At 48.3% G+C, this 20054-nt stretch overlaps 1 protein-coding gene across 7 annotated transcripts in view; it reads right to left on the bottom strand.

The window, feature by feature from the left end:
• The window catches only part of LOC119852273 (serine/threonine-protein phosphatase 6 regulatory ankyrin repeat subunit B-like), a 75368-nt gene extending 57910 nt beyond the window's left edge, over nucleotides 1-17458 (bottom strand). For 5 of the 7 annotated variants that reach the window (XM_043507272.1, XM_043507273.1, XM_043507275.1 and 2 more), the window contains exons 1-3: nucleotides 17186-17451; nucleotides 14507-14608; nucleotides 4016-4114 (exon numbers count right to left, since the gene is read on the bottom strand). In XM_043507272.1, coding sequence (XP_043363207.1) covers nucleotides 4016-4114; nucleotides 14507-14608; nucleotides 17186-17338 — 354 coding nt within the window. In that variant the 5' untranslated portion in view covers nucleotides 17339-17451. Of the gene's footprint in view, nucleotides 1-4015; nucleotides 4115-5904; nucleotides 6012-14506; nucleotides 14609-17185 lie in introns of those variants that run through there. The other 2 variants (XM_038393439.2, XM_043507277.1) reach the window with 2 other exon arrangements.
• Nucleotides 17459-20054: the final 2596 nt, after the last annotated feature.

Genomic DNA, 20054 nt, shown 5'->3' with positions numbered 1-20054 from the left:
AGCAGGCTGAAGCTCATTTTGTGCATTACAGAGAAGGGAGGAACCCTCATGAAAAGGCACTAGGTATCTCTCACTCTCTCTCCAGAGTAAGGAACTGGGTCCTCCTCCCCCGTCCCACTTGAGAGAAGCATTCTGGGACCCTCTGTGTTATTGAACTAATCACTGTTCTAATCGCAGACAGCTGGGATGTGTAGGCTTTGAACTCACTCCCGTTCAGCAAAGGCAAAAGAGCAGGGGGGCGTCGGCTATGTGTCGGCTGGAGAGCAGGAAGAAAGTCCTCTGCTCCACTGGGAGTTACAGGGCTTCAAGAAGAACAACAAACGTGGCTCTTGCCCTTTTTACCTCAACCAGAGAGTCCCAGCTGAGCATCCTAAGCAAACCAAAAGCACGGCTCCCTTCTCCCCTTATGTATCAACTCTCCCCCTCCAAGTGAGCCCAAGGAAGAGAAGAGCTCTTGATGTTTACAATTAAAGGGAGTGATAAGAAAGAAGCATCCATGTGTGGCTGGGAAAGATGCAGAATTCAGCCCTCAGGTTATGCTGTTTTATGAATTCCTTTAAGGACTCATGCTCGAGGGAGGTTTGAAACCTATTCATCTGATGTTGCAGTGTCCAAGAGACAGCCTTTGTCCTTACCCTTTGTGGTAGACTCACTAGCAATCCAATCTATGCATTAGATATTTACAGAGAGCCAATCACTGTCATAATCTACACAGAGCTGGGATACCACAAGGTAGAAAGAGAAAGCAAAATCCATCCTAGTTTGTATATGAAGCCCTAGGGAGGGCTGGGAAAGGAAGAGCTGTCTGGGAAGCAGAATTTCTGTCCCACAAAAAATTCCAACATTAAAAAAAAAAATCATCTGGAATGGGGATGAAAAGTCAAAATACCAAATATTTTGAAGAAAAAAAAATTCCAAAAAAATTTCAGTTCACAAACATCAAAACATTTCATCTCAATGTCAAAACAGTACAAAATATTATACACAAAACATTGAAATATAACGTAATATAGAAGTCTACATAAAATGTTTTGACATTATCAAAATGAAACAAAGTTCAAATGAATCGTTTCCAATTTTTCAGTCATAGTGGAAATTGATACCTTCCCAGGAAAAGTTGAGATTTTGACAAAATTGCATTTTCTGACAGAAAATTCTTCCATCAAAAATGTTTCAACCAGCTCTAGACGGGGGTTCTGGAGGTTTCAGAAGTTCTCTTTGTTCATGTCCAGCCCACCTATGAGTCCTCAAAAGAGAGAATAGTTTTTTCCACGGTGCATGAATCCCAGGCTACACTCGACTCGGAGATATGCCCACTCTGCAGTCTGAGGTGTGATAGCAGCGTGGATAGACACAGGGCCGGATTTAGGGGCAGACGACCCAGGTGACCGCTTGGGGTGCCAGACTTGGGGGGCCTGGGCTCAGGGTGCTGTAAGATGTTCAGAAATTTAACAAATGGAGGAGGGGCGCCAGAGACACTCCTTGCCTCAGGTGCCATTTGGTCTAGGGCCAGCCCCGGATAGACATACCCACTCTAGCAGCGTGGTGACGCGGGATCCAGCGTGGGCTGTACAAGCCCTTTGGAGACATCAGATACAGATTCAAGTGGCTAACCTGTGCTGAAGCCCAGGGCCTGTGTTTTAACTGCTATTACTAGCCCAGGGGAAGCTAACGCCAGTGCATCTACCTGTGCTGCACTCACACTTCAGTTTGCCGTGTAGACATACCTTGGGACGTATCTGCAGGGACAGCCCCAAGCACAGGACTAATATGAAAGGGAGAACACTAGGAACCATTGAACAGACCCAACAGAAGTGTCCAGTCTCCTGGAGAAAACTGAACTAGCCAAAGCGCTGCAGGTGGATTGTAGCTCGGAGGAGAGAAGAGGCGGGACAGACTAGGTGGGACAGAGAAAGGAAACTTGGAAACAAGGCAGATGGCTCAGAAATCAGCGGGCGGAAAAGAAGTGGCTGAAGTCAATGTTCACCACTGGATGAGGATTGGGATTATCAGGACTGATGGAAGAGTAAACGTCAGCGGGAAGCCATCATTTCAGTGAGTAGAATAGCAGCTGGTGGCGGTTCCTGAAGGAGTTTCATGAAGGAAGGAAGCTGATAACTGTGGGGTTGGCACAATGTTCTTCCATCTATTGGACACTGAAAACACTCACCGAGATAGCTATAGCCAATGGCCAGTATGTGCCAAGAGTGCCTGATAAATAGCTCAGTGCTCCAGGGCTAGGACTTGTTATCCATTGAAGAAATGGGGGAACTTCTGTCTCTTTAAGGAAAGCACAGGTGCTAGAGAAGGACTTCTGGCTGAACTCCCTCTGGGACCCTTCTGCATGCATTGGGTCTGGCTTTATGCATGTATTATGGAAACTCCCATGAGTCTCCTGGTTGCACGAATTCTAAAGCACTTCAGCATGCTGCAGGTATACATGGAAAATACAGAGACACAAACCGGGCCAGAGGGAGGACTGACAGGAGGTGCGGGACTGGTGCTTGAGTTTATTTTGTCTGTAGGCCACTTACCAAGAGACGTGGAGTCTGTCTTCCCAGTACACCTCTTGATTTCCACTTGCATTTTTTTCTCTGTGTACTCCCAATGCTTCCTGTTTCTCCATTGCCAGAACACCTGGCATGCAGACCCCAGGCAAATCCCATTCCCCACAGCTGGAACCGCCTCCCAGCCCAGTACCTGCAATGTACTCCTGTGTCTTTTGCCTAGTCTGCAACTAGGAGGAGGGGCAGCAAGTGAAGCACTGGGAGGCCAGAGTAGACAGAAGGGTGAGATAAGCAGGCTGAGAGAAGGAGTGAATGAGTGCTGAGGAGAGAAAGGCAGTCTTCAGAGGAGGGAAGGAGGGCTGGCCAGTTCTCTTGCCTCTGCGCTCAGGGTTTAAAGAGCCATGATATCAGATTAATTCCCAGTACAGCAATCAGTGCTAGGAGAGGCCCTGGCTATTATCTAGTAGGTGTATTTCTCTCTGAGTCATCCCATGCTCACCCAGAGACAGGGCAAGAGAGACATTGTAAATCAGAGGTTGAGCAGAACATCCCTGGGCAGTTTAAGACCTGAGCCAATTTTACAGGGTTCTTTTTTTATGTATATAGTACCCCAGAGTTTTACGGGGGTCAACAAAATGATTGCCTGGAAACAGCACAGTGCACAAAGAAATAGTAGAAAAGACCTCTCTGGGCTGCATCTGGAACACCTCTGACCGCGCTGCCAGAGGGAAGGTAACCAAGCAGAAGTGCGTTTCCCTCCCTTCACAGCTGACAGCAGACGCAATCGAGGAGGAAAGCACACGTCATCTGGAAGCTGGAATCCCGTCCATGCAAACAGCTGCCTGCACACAAGAGTCACTTTTCTTAGATGTGTTTCCCCCTTGTTGGAGTGGAAAAAATTCCCCTGCATTCAGGTGGACAGACGTTTGGTCCACCAGGCCAGCCTTGAGCATAAGGAGAGCACTAACGGGCTCCAACTGAGCAACGGCTGAATGCTTGGGGACGGGAGGGGATTGAATACCGGGGGGGAAAGGGGTGGGCAAGAAGTTCTCAATCTTGAGGTCTATTTGGCTGTGAAATGGTCCCTGCTAGGGAAGCGACAGGAACCCCATTGCTTGGGACAGTTGAAACAGACTGGAGAATACCCTGTAGGGAAGAAGCCTGGACGGAAGGGAATGTGGACTAAAACGGGAATTCCCGATGTATTCCACAGAGTGGATCACAGCTTCTCTGGGATCCACAGGGGGAGATGCTATAGAAGGGCAAAGTGGCTCCAGTGTATGAACAGCGAGCAACACAGTAGCAATGCAGCAGACTGGCTCCAAGTCTAATGTGCCCCATGGGTACTTTGTTTTGCCAATATCAGCTTTAAGCGAATGGTGGCAGTGGGGCAAGAGCCAGTCGCAGGCATGGCCCTGTTGGGAATTACCATTCGGCTGAAGAAATGGAAGAGGAGACTTCAAGGGCAATGACGCTCCGCCCTACCATGCCCCCATATGTGCACATACCCCTCCGGGGACGTTGGGATCTGCCTTTCCAGCCAGCAGCAGCCGGATAATCTCCTCCTTCGAGTGGGCAGCAGCCACATGTAAAGCATTTCGGCCATTCTGGAAGGGGTCAGAGAAAGAGCAGTTAGCAACACACCTTCAAAACCTCAGCAGCAGCTATCGCAAACATAGTTTCAACTACTCAGTCCTGCAGGGATGGGTTTCCTCTCTCAACCAGACGGGCAGCCCACCAGCATGAAGGGCTCTATTTAGCCACGGAGAAGGCCCAGGATAGAGACATCTTTCCTACCCAGCTCTGCTAACCTGCCTCAACACTGGCCGGAGGGACCATCTGTTAGGCTGTGAATGGTCTCTTGCAACATGTGTTAACTCCTTATGCTTAAGTCTGTTCCACCTTGCGTTTAGCTGTGAAACCTTCCCCAGACCTGAAGAAGAGCTCTGTGTAGCTTGAAAGCTGGTCCCTCTCGCCAACCGAAGTTGGTCCAATCATAGATATTCCCTCACCCACCTTGACTGTCTCTCTAGGCATTTATGCCATAGTAATCACTGTGCTATCTGAGCCTCTGACATTGTACCTAAGGAAGAAAGGGTAGTTTAGTCTCCACCCTTCAAGTATTGACGTCTCTATCAATTAGGGGGCCAGTTGAGGATCGCAAATTGTGCGATGGGGACACAGGTCAACAGGGAATAAGACAGAGAGCTCCAAGCTCAAACTGTTGGCAGATGGAAACTACTTTGGGTCAGTTCTGACCTGGGACAGATTTCAACCACCTAGAGGCTGAAGCCCTGAGCCCAGCTTACAAAACAGCAACCTGCCAGGCATGCTTACTGAGAGCCTTTCAGTTTTCATAGCCATCACTAGAACCGCATTAAAACCCTAAGTTACAGGTCTGGGAACTCTCTACAGTGGTTTAGCCAGCCAAGCATCTCAGGTGTTAACAGTGATATCAGACTCCCAGATATATTAGTTCCATAACTGGCAATTCTACCAATAGAGTTGATGCCAATCAATGTCCTGAATTCAATGCCCTCCCCCCGCAACAAAACAGCAAAGACCCAGTAAGTAGGCGATCCAATCCACAATCTCTCCACATGGCATGATTTAGAAATCACCAATCACAGCTATTGCTACTAAAAATAATCAGCTGGTGGCCAACCAGCTAACAGAGGGGAAAATCTCTCTGGTGGAAAACTATATCAAGAACTGAGCTGCTAGACAAAGATCATCCAGGCAAATCTCCACACTGCAATAAATAAATAATAAAAACATGTCACCCTTTTATAGCACTCATCACCCAAGCACCTCCAAGGCCCCTGAATTTAGCAAATCACTTAACATTAAGGCACATTGAAGGCAGCGAGATTGAAGCACACGCTTGAGTGCTTTGCGGAATTGGGGCCTATGCACTCAAACATTCACTGACTTAAGCCTATGAGAACAATGAATACAAAGATTGCAAGTATAAAAGATGATTTGTTCTGTTCTAACCTACCCAAATTTCTAGGTAGTCCAATGGCCCCTCCTTGTCGTTTAGCTAAAGAAAATGGATTTGAAACCACTTTTCTAATGTATGGGCTTTATTAACTACCTCCTATAACTACCTACCTAGTTATAGATAATAACTAGTACGATCACAAAACACATAATCAGATAACTATTGCTAAACTTACTGTAACATTCCCTGTCTAACGCAACATTCCCTGTCTAACGCACAATAGAACAATCAAAGAGAAAATAAATTCATCAGACAATCATCACATGAATATCTAATAAATCAATGCTCCTCTTCCCAAATCTACCTAACATCCTGAGATGATGGCCTTTTTTATGTATTGCTGTTGCCAACCCCTAAATTAAAATACCTTATTAAGATCGTTAAATTACTTACAGAGTAAAGGGTCTGGGCCAACTGTCTACATAAGCTCAAGGGTTTCAGATCTCATCATCCAATCGGAGCATCTCCTAGATCCTCAGACCACGGGAGCCATCCAATCCCTGTGTGCGCCAAACGTAGGGCATATCTTCACTATGGGATAAATTGGCGCCTCTGTGATTCATACAGCGGCATCGATTCAGCAAGTCTGGTGAAGACGCAATAAGTGGATGGGAGAGTCTCTCCCATTGACTTAATCAATCCACCTCAATGAGAGGCAGAAGCTATGTCAATGGGAAAGCGCCTCTCGTCAACAAAGCACGGTGTAGGTTCTGCTTTAAGTCGACGTAAGCTACATCAACTTAAGTTATGTAATTTATGTACCTTAACTAGCATAACTGACACCGATTTACAGGATTAGTGTAGACAAAGCCTCAGTACTAAGCCTTTTGTCCCTCCGCTGGCCACCTGGCTGCCTGGAGCTTGACTCTTCTCTCCTTAATATAGTAACGTTTTGTTTTTGCAGCTGCAAAACGAGAGCCAGGGACGTCGGAATCTCTCTCAGCTTGAGGGGCCATGGAACCGTTAGGTCTCCTCAATGGAAAGGACAACTTTGCTGCATTAGGTTTGCAGGGCAAGTGCAGGGCCCTTGGGATGATCTGCACTGACTAACAACATCATCATCTAGCTCTTACACAGGGCATTTCATCCCTAGATCTCAAAGTGCTATACTAAAGAGGTCAGTATCATTACCCCCATTTACAGATGGGGAAACTGAAGCCCAGAAGACCAGTGGCAGAACTGGGATTAGAACCTAGGTCTGGCTCCCAGTTCAGTGCTCTGAGCAATATCCCAGGCATGAGAAGGCATTTTCTATATACTCAAAGACAAAGTATGGCAGAAAAATGGCCTATTAACTCTCATCCTGTGCTTTTCCCCAGTGCCAGCATGCACTGGAAAAAGCCCATCTTCGCTGAGGCAGCTTCACATATCTTCTAGCCTCCTCCTCTGCCACCAGCCCCTTTGCCTGCTCCCACCGCCAGCCAACTCTGGGCTAGCCTCAGGAGCTAGGCCTGCCTGCATGTTGCTGCTCCCAGACCCAGGGGAAGGTTAGGACCCGGCCCTGAGACAGGACATTCAATCTAGACAAATGCAAAGTACTATATGAGACAGGAAACATCGACTGCAGAACTGCAGCACAGGGTACATCTGGCTGGGCGGTAGTACTGTTGAAAAGGCTCCGGGGGTTACAGTGGATCACAAATTGAACATGAGCCAAGAATGTGACGCAATTGCAGAAAAGGTGACTATCACTCCGGGAATGTATCAGCAGGAGTTTCCCTTGTGTAAGACAGGGGCCGTAGCTGCCCCGCTCCAGTCTGCGCTGACAAGGCCTCAGCTGGACTACTGTGCCCAGTTCTGGGTGTCACGTTTTAGGAAAGATGTGGACAAAGTGGAGAGCCCAGAGGAAAGCAACACAAAAGATAAAAAGTTTATAAAACCTGACCTCTGAGAAAAGAAGACTGAGGAGGGACCTGATAACAGTCTTCAAATATGTTAAGGGCTGTTCTAAAGAGGACGGGGATCAGTTGTTTTCCACTGAAGGTAGGACAAGAAGTGATGGGCTTAGGCTGCAGCAAGGGAGATTTAGGTTAAATATGAGGAAAAACTTTTTACCTGTAAAAGGAGTTCAGCTCTGGAAGAGGCTTCCAAGGGAGGCTGTGGAATCCCCATCATTGGAGGGTTTTAAGAACATGTTGGATAGACGCCAGTTGGGAATGGTCTAGGTTTTCCTTGATCCCGCCTCAGTGCAGGAGGCTGGACTGGATGACTTCTTGAGGTCCCTTCCAGCCTGACATTTCTCTGATTCTATGTCAGGAATGGGACAATGTGAAGTTGGGTGGTTCTGGATGGGACGGAGGTAAGGTGGTGACAGAGAGAGAGTGGGAGCAAACGGAGAGCAGGGAAAGCAAGGAGAAACTGAGGGAGACACTCCAAGAATTACTCATGTAATGCCTGGTGGCCGAGGACGACTAGGGGAAGGGCCCAGAGCAATAGTCAAGTGTGCGTGGGTGCTGGGGTAGTTGGGCTGTTGATTGGTATCAGAAGGAGTCTGGGGCAATGGTCAGAGTCCTTGCAGCAGTCAGTAGCTGGAAGATCCAGTCTGAGGGGCAGGATCAGTGGGTTGGGAAGGGGAGGTCAGGCAAGTCAGCAGGGCAACAAAGTAGGGCCAGGGGAGGCAGTTTAGTCAGCAGGCAACGGTCTGTTGCTCAGACAGCTTCCTCTTCCTGTTGGAGCCTTTATATGGTCCAGGTACCCAATGAGAGTGCTGCCTGTCCATCCAATCATGGCTTCTGTGGTCTGTAGGCCTTTAGCACTAAGGCTGTTGGTGGGGGGTAGCGCTTCTGTGCACCACTGTAGTACAGCCGCTAAGGTTGTTGCCTAAGGACCTGGCAGACCTGAGCTCAGTAACGAGGCCCTCAGTAGGGAGAGCCCAGATCCTCAGGCTGGCCCAGGGGAACCTTGGCTCTGAAGTGAGCCTCTGCTTCCTACTCCACAGGACTGGCTGCATTTTGTTGTTTCCTGGCGAGTGGTCAAGGACTAGTACATCTCTGGGCAGTAAAAACATGTTGGCTGCTATTATTTATTATGTACATTATGATAGCACCCAAGGACCAGCGCCCCCTTGCGCTAGGGGCTGCACAAACATAGAACAGATAGTCATTCCCCACCCAAGAGAGCTTACAATCTAAATGTACAACTATAGAGAACAGGTGGAGACAGGTGGACAGATGAGGGACACAATGAGACCACAGTGGCTGGCATGATGGGCAGTGATCTCAGCACAGCAGTGGCCTAACTGTCAAGTGTTTTGTCGACCTCAATGGCTAAGGGGTGATATGGTTAAAGCAACAAGCCGGGAAAAGGATCTTTGCGACAGCCATTTGCGCGTTCTCAGGGTCAAGGCCCTGCCTGGCCTGTCCCCACCCGACCTATCATCTCTCATGAGCTTTGTGACAGCCAGAGGGGAGGATGTTGCCGTAGGCGAGTTGTAAGATGAGGAGGGCCTAGACAATGGCTCTCGTTGTGTGGACAGAGAGGAAAAGCTGGATCCTAGAGATGTGATGCAGAAAGAAGCATCGGGAATTGGACATGGCCTGGATGTGAGCCCCCAGATAGAGAAGAGCTGAAAAGGACAACCAGGTTACAGGCCTGAATGACGACGAGGAACGGGGTGTTTCTCGCAGAGACCGAGAAAGGCTTCTGACCTGGACTGTAACCAAGACGACAGCTCCTGTAGCCCATTACCACCAGCCCTCCCTTAGACCCCGCATCCTACAGGAAATGGCTCTCGCTGCCCCCCTTCCCCACCAAGGCTGTGCAAACCTCAAGAGAAATCTCCTTCCAAGGCAGCACTTAAGGCTGGACTGCAAGATTTACTGTTGCTACAAAAGCAGTCACCCCCAGGCCCGTGGTGCCGATTGAAGGTCCTCATGGCAGAAGAAATGCCTCCAATGCATCTTCCTGAGCAACGACCGCTCCGTGCTGCTGCAGTAAGAAGCTTGTCATTAGGCGTGAAGGACTCTCGCCAGAGTAGCTTTGAATGATCACTCAAGCTGATACTGACAAATGTCAGCTGAGAGGGAATTTGTCTAGCTGCTCAACAGGCTGTGACGTTATTACACAGAGATCAAGCTTGGTAAACGCTTGCCGTTATTCTTAAACCTGGTGCTAGATCTGCCTGAGTGAGGCACAGCATGTCATTTCCCTGACATACACCTCATCTCTCTGTCCCTGGAATAGCTCAGGGCAGGGAGCCTCCTATTTATTACGCACTCACATTTCTCTGACAGTTTTATTTCTGAGTTTGTTTATTGGCGGCTGTGTAGTCCAGTGGATGGAGTACTGGTCTGGGAGTCAGGAGTTCTGATTCTCTAGTCCCCACTCTGCTACTGACCTGATAGGCGTTCCTGTGCAAGTCACTTCGGTTTCTCCTTCCCACCCTTTGTCTGTCTTGTCAACACATAAACTTGCAGCAATTTCAGATTAAGAACACTGTATTTCAGTTTTGCTTAAACCTGTTCCTAATGGATTTTAATTGAACTCAGCTGATCCTGGTTGCACTGCTATAGGAGTGCCCAGGAAACCTTTTGCACCTCATTTTAAAAATCACACTTAAATTAATCTGGTGTAACTGTATGTGGACAAGCTCTTCAGCTTCTTGGGGCAGGAACTGGCTCTGACTACATATGCTTGTACAGCCCCTAGCACACTGAGGTCCTAGTTGAGGTTGTGGTCATTAGGTAGCACCATGTTATAAAAGATAAATAATAATTTATGTTTGCCACAAGTATTCAAAAGTTACTCTGTGTTGCCAAGTTGAAACTGGTCAGATAAAGTCACATGATATTGTTTCTGCTCCATGACTGGAAGAATGCAAGAGTGCTTTTAGTGTGAATATTAGGGCGTATGAACTTAAATGACTCCTTCTTGGAAACACTCATAGGTGAAATCCACAGACATACACAATGCAGAGTTTAGCAGATGCAAATTCACTCAAAAGTCCCATTCAAATCTCCCCAGGTCCCCCAGCAAAGAGAGTTGAAGTGAGGACTCAAGATTCCTAATGTAAGAGACTAACACTTAGAAAACCCACTTTCAGAAAAGTTTGTCTCCAGGAAAGAGCAAAATCAAAGCCATTGCGGCTGGAATATTCTTTGAGGTCTCTCCTCCCAGACTCACTTCCGTGGGCTACTGGTGCAAACCAAACCCTTCAGTCTCAGATCCAGTCCCAGGACAAAGTCAAAGGTGGTGGTGGTGGTGGTGGGGAGGGTGTGTGTATAATCGTACAAGAGAGATACCACCAAAGCCACTCACATCTACCCCAAACCATGCTCCTCATCAGTTGAGCCTGAGTTGAAGGAGATTGTCTTAAACCGTGACAAAGGAAGGGTTAAAAAAAGAGATTTTAAACCTCTCATTGAAACCTACATGGGAAAATCCTTCCTCACTAGTAAATGCTTTAAAACCCTGCCTTCACATGGATCCCCAAAGGAATCTTCACACCAAACAGGAGAGGGGCTTGGCAGGTGGAGGAATTGCACTGTTCTTACAGGGGCTTCTCTGGCGGGTGTCTCTGGGGCGACCTAGGGGTGAGAGACTAGAACTAGGAGCCAGGCCCTGTTTCTAATTCTCATTCTGAAACTGAGGGCCAGATTCTGATCTCAGTTAGACTGGTGGTGTCAATCCAGCATAACTCCAGAGGAGTAACGTTAACGTCACAAGAACAGACTCTAGCCCCAACTCCTGTTGTGACCTGGGATAAGTCACTTAGCATCTCAGTTCTGCTACGAAGATCAAGGTTAGCAATATTAGCCTCGCACACCCAGAGGGCTGATCATTCCCGCAATGGCATTTCATCCGCTCCCAACGTTGCTTTAGAGCTCAGATGACTTGTGTACGTGTTGCAGCTTCAGAATGCTCCCACTGCAGCAGCCAGCCCACCTCAAAGGGCTCTTCGTTTTTGGCCAGGTCTACAGGCACATGAGACAACCTACGCCAGGGATTAATTAGCTCTTTCCACCTCCCAAGGACAGCTGAGGAGCAGTAATCTTCATGAAAATCACCTCCTGGAGGGCAGCAGAGATGCCCACCAGAGACTTGTTTTTAACACATGGAATTTCTGCAGTCCCTGCTCCAGCTGCACTGTCTCTGAGCTTCCCCATGGGTCCTTTCCACAGCCGCTAACTGTACGGGGCACTGAAGCACTAAGCAGGTCAATAGGACTCCATTTGAATCAGAAGAGGCTCCCGGCTTTGTCTGGTGTCTGCAGGGCAGGGCAGACGCGCGTAGCTCCATCATGTGCAAGGTATGAACGTGCACAGCTGGAGGCTGCTCCCCTCTCCCCCAGCCACTGCAGAGAAAGACTGGCACTGAAAGCCATGCCCTGGAGGATGCTGCTGTTCGGAAGTCCTTGGAGTCCTTGCCAAGCAGCAGGAGGCATCTCAGTGGGGAGGCTTGGAAGGTCAGCAGCTGATGCAGGTGGCTAGCTCTGCCCGCCTCGCTTCTGGGGCCCCTTTCAGGGCTGAGGAGAGCCATTGGGTTTACATTCCCTGCATGGGTCCAGATTAGCTCCTCAAGACATTTCAAGAGCACTTCCAGGAAAGCTCTCTCCTGGCCTGGGGTGGGGAAGGATGGGAAAGGGTGGCCTTGCAGTTACCTCACATGCAGACTGGTCCCCTGGCCAGTGGCTGTTGGGAGTGTGTGCTGACAAGGCTGATGACAGAGGATCAGACCCCGCGTCCAGCAGGACACATACTAGGGCAAAATCTGCCATGACAATGGGCCTGGGCCAGAGCGGTAAAGCTATTTGGGTGCCTACAGATGCCTAGCGGGAGATGCCTAGGCACTTTTGAAAATCCTTCTAAGCAGCTGTGACAGTCAGGGTCCAGACACGCCAGGGGGAGAACAGGGGGGCTGAACCCCAAAGAATATGCAATTGAATCAACTGACTATACACACTATTCCTGTACTATGAAAGTGTATCGGGTAAGGTCTTTTAGGAAAGCCGGTGATGCAGGGGTGATTAATGTAATTGGGAAGTGAGTGTATTTACGTTATATGAGGAACTCTGGACACTCACTGATATTATGCTTTAAAGTCTGGGACCAAATGATGGAAGGAACGGGTTTTCACCCAAAGACGAGGGAAGGCAGCTATCTGCCGGCCCCCAATAGAAATTAAGCATTATGGAATCAAAACAATGGAAGCCCAATTAACATACAAGTCAGCAGGGGGATGGTAAGGGAAGTACAGCAGATCAGCCTGACTCTAGGGACTAAACAATGAGTTTGGGGAAACATCAGCAGAAGCAAAAAGTCATTTCAGCCTCCATCACTGAGGGGACAATAGGCTACAGCACTCTTCGAGCCTGGGACAGTCGGGTGCCCCAGTTTGGGGACTAGGGATTGTGATCGATAAGGAAACTGCTTATGCAATGGTTGCAACTTGCTAGAATTAAGTTTGAGTCACGAGAAAGCACATTTTGTTGGTTTTATTTGTAACCTTTCCTCTCTGTTGCCCTCTTCTGTGGGAGCCCTTCAACCTATGTTCTGTGCTAATAAATGTAGGGTGACTTTCTTACAAGCCCATCTCAGTGCTATGTATGAAAGTGAAGGGTAACATCCACAGCTGAACTATCAGGCTGGTGTGAGCTCTGGCTCTTTGGAGGCAGCGAACTGGGTAGCCTCTGTGAGGGCCCAGTGAGAGGGGCTGGACAATGCAGAGGGGATGGCTTGACAGAGACTCCAGATTGGAAGGGCTGTAGGCTTCACCCTACAAGGAGCCACCAGACTGGTGGAAGCCAGGGTGAGGTCATTGTGCTAGTAGCAGGCTTCTGGTGGCAGGGCCCTGAGCACAGAAGCACCCAGGGTCACAGGGCAGGCGGAGACACAACCCCTTACTGGTCTGGGTGAACTCCCAAAGCATCACACCACCCATCTGCATCTTTAGGTGCCTAAATACCTTTGAAAGTCTGGCCCTTTGTTTCTCTGTCCACCAGCCTTCCAGACCATAGCGCCCTCTCCCTCTGAGCAGGTGAACTGAGGCTCTTTCGCAAAAACATTTGAAAAACTAAATACCCAAAACATTACTAGACATGATCTGGGCTTAAAAAACACACAGACACCCCATCGCTGTGGAGGGGAGTCCCAAGTAACAAATTGCAGAGCCACGCAATATTTATCATGGACCCTTACCTCCACTCCTCCCCAGCATGTCTATAGATGTACACAGATGTTTGTTTCTGTGCACAAATACCTAACAAATAAAGGCCATTGCCTTGGGCCAGATGACCTCCAGCTGGCACAAGCTGCCAGACTCCTTTAACCATAGGCTTTAGAGATGAAAATGACCTATTGCTTACTCACATCTCTGCTACTACAGGATTATTCCCATCATAAACACTCCTCCCTGCTCAATCCAGTCCAGTCCTAGATGATTCATACCATGGAGTTTTCCTTAGGAGGCTCTTCCAATGTCTAATAGACCATAACTCTAGGAAACATTTCCTGATATTCCTCATACATTTTCCTAAGCTCAGGTTCAGTCCCTTGATCTTTGCAATAAACAATTCCTCTCCCTCTTCCATGTCTATTTCATTCACATCCTGTCAGATGAAAGGCTGGGCTTGTTGTTAAGGCACTGGGGAGGTTCTCAGACAACATGGGTTCAAATCCCAACTCTGCCATAAGCTTGCTGTGTGCCCTTGGGCAAGTCACTTCATCTCTCCATGTCTGAGTTCCTCACCTCTAAAATGGGGATTGCAATTCTTCCTTTGTCATGCCTATGTAGCTACTCAGCTCGCTGAGCAGGGACTGTCTCTCACTAGGTGTTTGTACAGTGCCCAGCACAATGGAACCTTGACCTCACTTTGGTCCTACCGTAATACAAACAATGAATGAGAATACTATCAGCAAACAGTTATCAGATCCCCTCCAAGTGATCATGTAGCCTATAACTCCATACTGTAAGGAGTCCTTTAACATGAGTGTCTCTCTCCCTGCTCCACTTATTGCCATCAGGGCTATGGACAGCTAGATAGTAAGTGGTCTCTTACCTTAGTTTGCTCTGAAAGATTCACTCCCAGCTCCAGCAACCTCTCGACAATGGACAGCCTGTTCTCTCTCACCGCGATCATGAAGGGGGTCAGGCCTGACTCCTGGAGGAGACAAGACAGGCATTGCTGACTGAGTACCTAGATGTCTGAGTCATCACGGGCTATTGCTGCTCATTTCTTCCTTAGAAAGATCACCTTTCAGGCAACCACAACTTCAGCACCTGATCCCAGCTGCCATGCTGGTGTATGGGGAGGGAGGCTAAGATCTCAGGTAGCAAGGGTCCCAGCCCACACTGTGCTGTCTAAACATGATCAATTACCCTCAAAACCCACCTTCCGAGATCTTTCCAAGAGGTGAAAATGGAACTACTCAAGCACAATTCTATTCGGCCCAGTTTGAGATTAGAGCTGAGTCAATCAGGACTGTAAGAACTGGGTGTGTCCTTACTCAGGCCTGGAGTTTCATTAGATTGCAGCTGTTTTAGGGCTGGAACAGCTTGGCCATCCTGTCCCCTCCTGAGGGAGCACTCTCCCCTCCTCATGTGTCTCTGGGGGCTTTTCTTTTCTTAAGCCAGGTCTGTAAACCCTGTACAATCCAGTGTGACCCAAAGCACCCCTCTATTCACACTCTGCACACTACTGTAATAATCTTTGTACAAAATATGCCTTGTGAGATGTCAGCTGAAAACTAACAACGCGCTAGTGAATAATATAATGGTGAAAAGTAGGTAGCAACATTATACATAAAGTTATGAATTCCCCCTGTATGATGTTATTAGCACATGTTCAAAACCAGACAGCCCTGCCTAGGCAAAAGTTTTTTAAAGCAGGTCTAGAACAAACAAAGAGATGCGTGTTTACCCCAATTTACATATAAGTAGCAAACGGGATCATCAAGGCAGCAGGGGAAGGAGATGGCAGGAAACAGAATAATTTGCATTTCAGCAAACATAAATGGGGGAAGAAAGGGCGCAGAGCCTCCTTCATCACCAGACTCCATGTTGCTTTCCTCACTGCTTGAATAAACTTTACTTTGAGGCATAACCTTCAGAAGAATCCAAGGTTCACCAGACTATCAAAGAAAGGGCCAGAGAGCCCCATGTTTTCTCTTTCACCTAAAACGACAAAGACACCTGTGCTGTTATGCCTCTGGAAGAGGAAGAGGGTCAATCACCATCTTGCTGGCAGACGACAGGTGTCGAAGGCCATCTTGCCAAACCCTTGAACCAAAACTTGCTAGATTAAGTTTGAGACTTTTAGAGGCATGCTTTCACTTTCAGTTGCTGGTGACCATTTCTATCTTTCTCTCTCATACTTAAATTCACTTAAAACCCTATCTTCTTTTGTTCATAAACTTGTTTTTGCTGTTCATCTAAACCAACAGCATTGTGTTTGTACTCCAGTGGGTGTCAACTCCAGTTAATGTGGCCAACTGGGGCGTTGTGTCTGGTTAGAGGAGCAAATGAATCAAATTATTTCTCTGAACTGTCCTGTAGAAGAGTGGAAATTACAGAGCACAAAGTTTGGGGACAATTCAGGACTGGGATTGCATTGGGGTCACCCTGCAAGTAGTATCCAAAGCTGCTGGAAGCTGCAGACAGACTGCTGGGGTGAGAACTGCTCTACCAGGGTTGTCTAGCACAAAGGCCCTCAGGGTGTGACCTGCATACTTGTAGGCTGGTTGTGAGTGGCCCAGGTTGGGAGCTACAAGAGCAAAGCATTGTGGGGCACCCAAGGTTACAGGGCAGGCAGTGACACACAAAAAATCAGGCCCTGCTTTGGTTGATGAAGATTAAATCCAAGCCCAAAGCTCTCAACCCTGAATGGCTAAATGTCCTCTACAGCTAGTGGCACCAGTTAGCAGCATGGGTTCAAGACTCCAGGACTGTTCCATGTTCGGTGGCTCAGACAGTGCTGCTCAGCACATGTGGAGCACTCCGACAGACAGCCCCCTTTGGATGGGATGGTTCACAAACGCTATCCAATTAAATGATTCCTACGTCTCTGTCCATACTGAAGGCTGGTTTTGTGGCTGAGGCTCTGGGTTAGGGCTCAGTAAATCCGAGTTAATCCCTGACTCTCCCTCAGACATTGTGTGCGACTTTGGGCAAGTCACCTAACCTCCCTTCACCTGCGTTCTCCATTTCTAAAACAGGGTTGGTAATGCTTCCTTTATCTGCCATGTCTATTGAGATGGGAAACTCTTCAAGGCAGGGACCGCCTCACTATATGTTTGCACAGCGCCTAGCACAATGGGGCCGGGATCTCAGTGGTGGTCCTGCATGCACACAATAAGAGTGAAACCATTGGCTGAAATATCCCTGTTCTTAACAAGGAGAAGCCATTCAGCATGAACCACAACTAGGAAGGAGAATGGGAGCAGAGTCGTCAATTCATGCAGGTAAGAGAGGATTTACCAGCCTATTCCAGCTAGTGGAATACTCTGCCTCCAGCAGGGGTGAATACTAGATGAGGCAGACAGAGGCAAACCCCTGGCTCCCAAGGCACTTGGCCATTTATGTAGTGGAAAGAACCATGATTAGCTCCAGTGACTCCAGCCCTTTCCCTTTGTCACTGCCTCCCACTGCCCCCCAAAATCATCATAGCATCATTTATTCTTTTGTATCTGTCATAACACAAGCCGACGCTGAAATAGCTTCTTGGCTGTTGGCTACTTACTTGGTCAGTTTGGGAGATGGCCGGGTCCCCCTTGTCCATGCCTCTCAAGGTCTGCTCCAGGGTGATCCACTCCCCTTTGGTGGCCAGCTGCAGCACCTTGCTGCCAGAGGCGAACGATCCTGGGGGGCTGAGAGACGAACTGTTCTCGGACATTTTCCGTCTCTTCCCCCAACTCAGATTCTTTTCAAGGTCAGTCCTTGCACGGCTCCTTGTAGGGAATCATATTTCTGCTCTCCTCGGCTGTGATGTCTTTCTTTTGTTCTCTCTTGGTAGGAGGTAAGGGCAGCAGATTGCCCTCCCCCCCCTTCTTTTCCCCCTATTCTCTATTGATTCAGACTCTTCCAATCAGAGGGACCTTTCAGCTCAGGCTCTAGTTAAACTTTTCTAACTCCTCCTTTGTGTCCCGGTTACCTTGACATCAGCCTCCTGCAGGGGGGTGAGGTGGGGGGTTGGGTTTTCTGCCCGTTAAAAAGCTGCCTTTATCAATTTTCCTACAGGAATTAATTCAGTCAAGTTCACGGGCCTGGGGTAGGAAAAATGCAACTCATTCTCGTGAGGATTGCATCACATCACCATCCTACAGTGAGTTGGATTTGAAGAGTTACTGCTGCGGCTTGGCCTTTCTTGCTCAAGACAGGCCCAAGATGTCACCCTCCAAGAGCTGAATTTGCCCACATGCACTTGGGTTCAGAGTCAAGAGTTTTAAGTCATTTCCCGCCAATCATTTTCTTGGGCATTTTTTGTTGAAAAAGCCACCATGATCCCAAGTGATCTAACAGCAGCAGATTCTCCCAGGGCTTATAATTTCAATGGGGAGAAGAGGGTGGGAGGCAGGAATTCAGGCCATAGGACTGGAAAGGACATCCTGTGTCAGGCAACCCTATCATACAAACTTGTTAATCACTGTATCAAGCTCCATTGTAAAACGAGTTAGAAAAGCGTATCCATGTTCACAGCCATTGCGGGCAGTAAGAGCCGAGTGCAGTTTGCATTCGATCAATATCTTTTTCACACCTCCCTTCTTTGCTTATGGCAAGTAGACCCACTTCACCTCCCTCCAAAGGGACAGACAGAGAGCACTGCCGAGCGAGACGGGAGTTGCGGTCTGACCTGCCATGATGAGCGGCAGGGTTCTGGGCAGTTAGCCCAGCACACGCTGCATGTATCTATTAGTAGTGATCTGTCTGGCCACAATGTGCCAGGTGCTTTCCAGACATACAAGGGATGGTCCCTGCCTGGAGGAGCTTATGGTCTAAGGACGTGGAGATCTGGGAAGGGGAAGAACAAAAAGAATTTTCAGTACGAGTCAAGAGGCACCACTAGCTCTCCGGCCGCATTACAGATAAACCAGGCATGGCAGCACAGTGGGCTTTAAAAAATAAATCAGTCTTGAGCTTCACGAGACATAGCCACCTCCCACCTTAATTTAAACTAGAGATGGGCTCAACCCCAAACCCTAGAACCAACCCACCTTGAACTGTGGGAGGGTGAGAGAGAGAGAGAGAGAAAAAACCCAATCCAAATAGATACATAACAAATTAATATCAGGGATTCCCAAGTGAGCCTCAACCCAGAGGAAGGCTGGCCCAGTGGTTAGGGCACAGGCTGGAGACTCGGGAGACTGGGGTTCATGCTTCTGCTTTGCAACAGACTTCCTGTGTGACCCGAGGCAAACCACTTGCTTCTTTGTGCCTCAGTTCCCGGTCTATAAAATGAGGATAATGGCACGGCCCTGCCTCACAGGGCCATTGAGAGGACAAATACAGCAGTGACTGGGAGGGGCTCAGACACTAATGTGACGAGGGCTATCTAAGAACCTAAGGCAGATAGATAGAACCCAGACCAAATGAGCTGGCTGGGCTTCTTGTAGGTGTCACAGCAAAGGCGGGGCTTGAGGAGCAGAGGGGTGTGGCCTTACAGGTCACTTAAGGGAGGATGCTGTATGTAGGAGGAGGATGAACACAGCTGCAAGAAATGGGCAAACTGGGGATCAAGGCTGGCATCATGGGAAGAGGGCACCATGAGAAGAGCAGAACTGTGGCAGTCTGAAATTGAGGGTAAGCAACCTGACCTTCATGTGCTGGGAAAGGGATTTGGGGAGGGATGGGTTAAACCCACGAGAACATTTGGCAAGGCAGGCAGATGGCATCCGGCCTGTGGCAGGGAGGATGCCAATAGTAACAGACAGAGTTGGTCAGAAATTTTCAGATGCAACATTTTTCCATCAGAGGGCATCCAGGAAAAGTGTCTGATTTTGGAAACACCAAACTATGGCTGGGGGACAGTTTTGGTGTTTCTGAAATGAAATGGGGCAGGATTTCACTTCCAAGAAAGATGCTGGGGCATTGGCTTTGCATCCTGACTGGGGAGGAAAATATTTCCAAAACATCAAAACAGTTTGCAGAAGTGAAACTTAGTTCCCCCGCCAGCTCTAGTCACAGACAGTGGCAGGAGCCAGGAGACGGCTTCCGATACACCATGAGTTCAGTTTGAAGGCAAGTGATTAAGCAGGAGAGATCAGAGAGACTGGCCCAAAAGAAAAGGAGTACCGGTGGCACCTTAGAGACTAACAAATTTATTAGAGCATAAGCTTTCGTGAGCTACAGCTCACTTCATCGGATGCATTTGGTGGAAAAAACAGAGGAGAGATTTATATACACACACACAGAGAACATGAAACAATGGGTTTATCATACACACTGTAAGGAGAGTGATCACTTAAAATAAGCCATCACCAGCAGCAGGGGGGGGAAAGGAGGAAAACCTTTCCTGGTGACAAGCAAGGTAGGCTAATTCCAGCAGTTAACAAGAATATCAGAGGAACAGTGGGGGGTGGGGTGGGAGGGAGAAATACCATGGGAAATAGTTT

The sequence above is a fragment of the Dermochelys coriacea genome, chromosome 2, assembly GCF_009764565.3.
Source record: "Dermochelys coriacea isolate rDerCor1 chromosome 2, rDerCor1.pri.v4, whole genome shotgun sequence".
NCBI classification, from domain to species: domain Eukaryota; kingdom Metazoa; phylum Chordata; order Testudines; family Dermochelyidae; genus Dermochelys; species Dermochelys coriacea.
The sequence above is the reverse complement of the archived record's forward strand: the minus strand, read 5'-3'. Positions and strand labels throughout refer to the sequence as shown.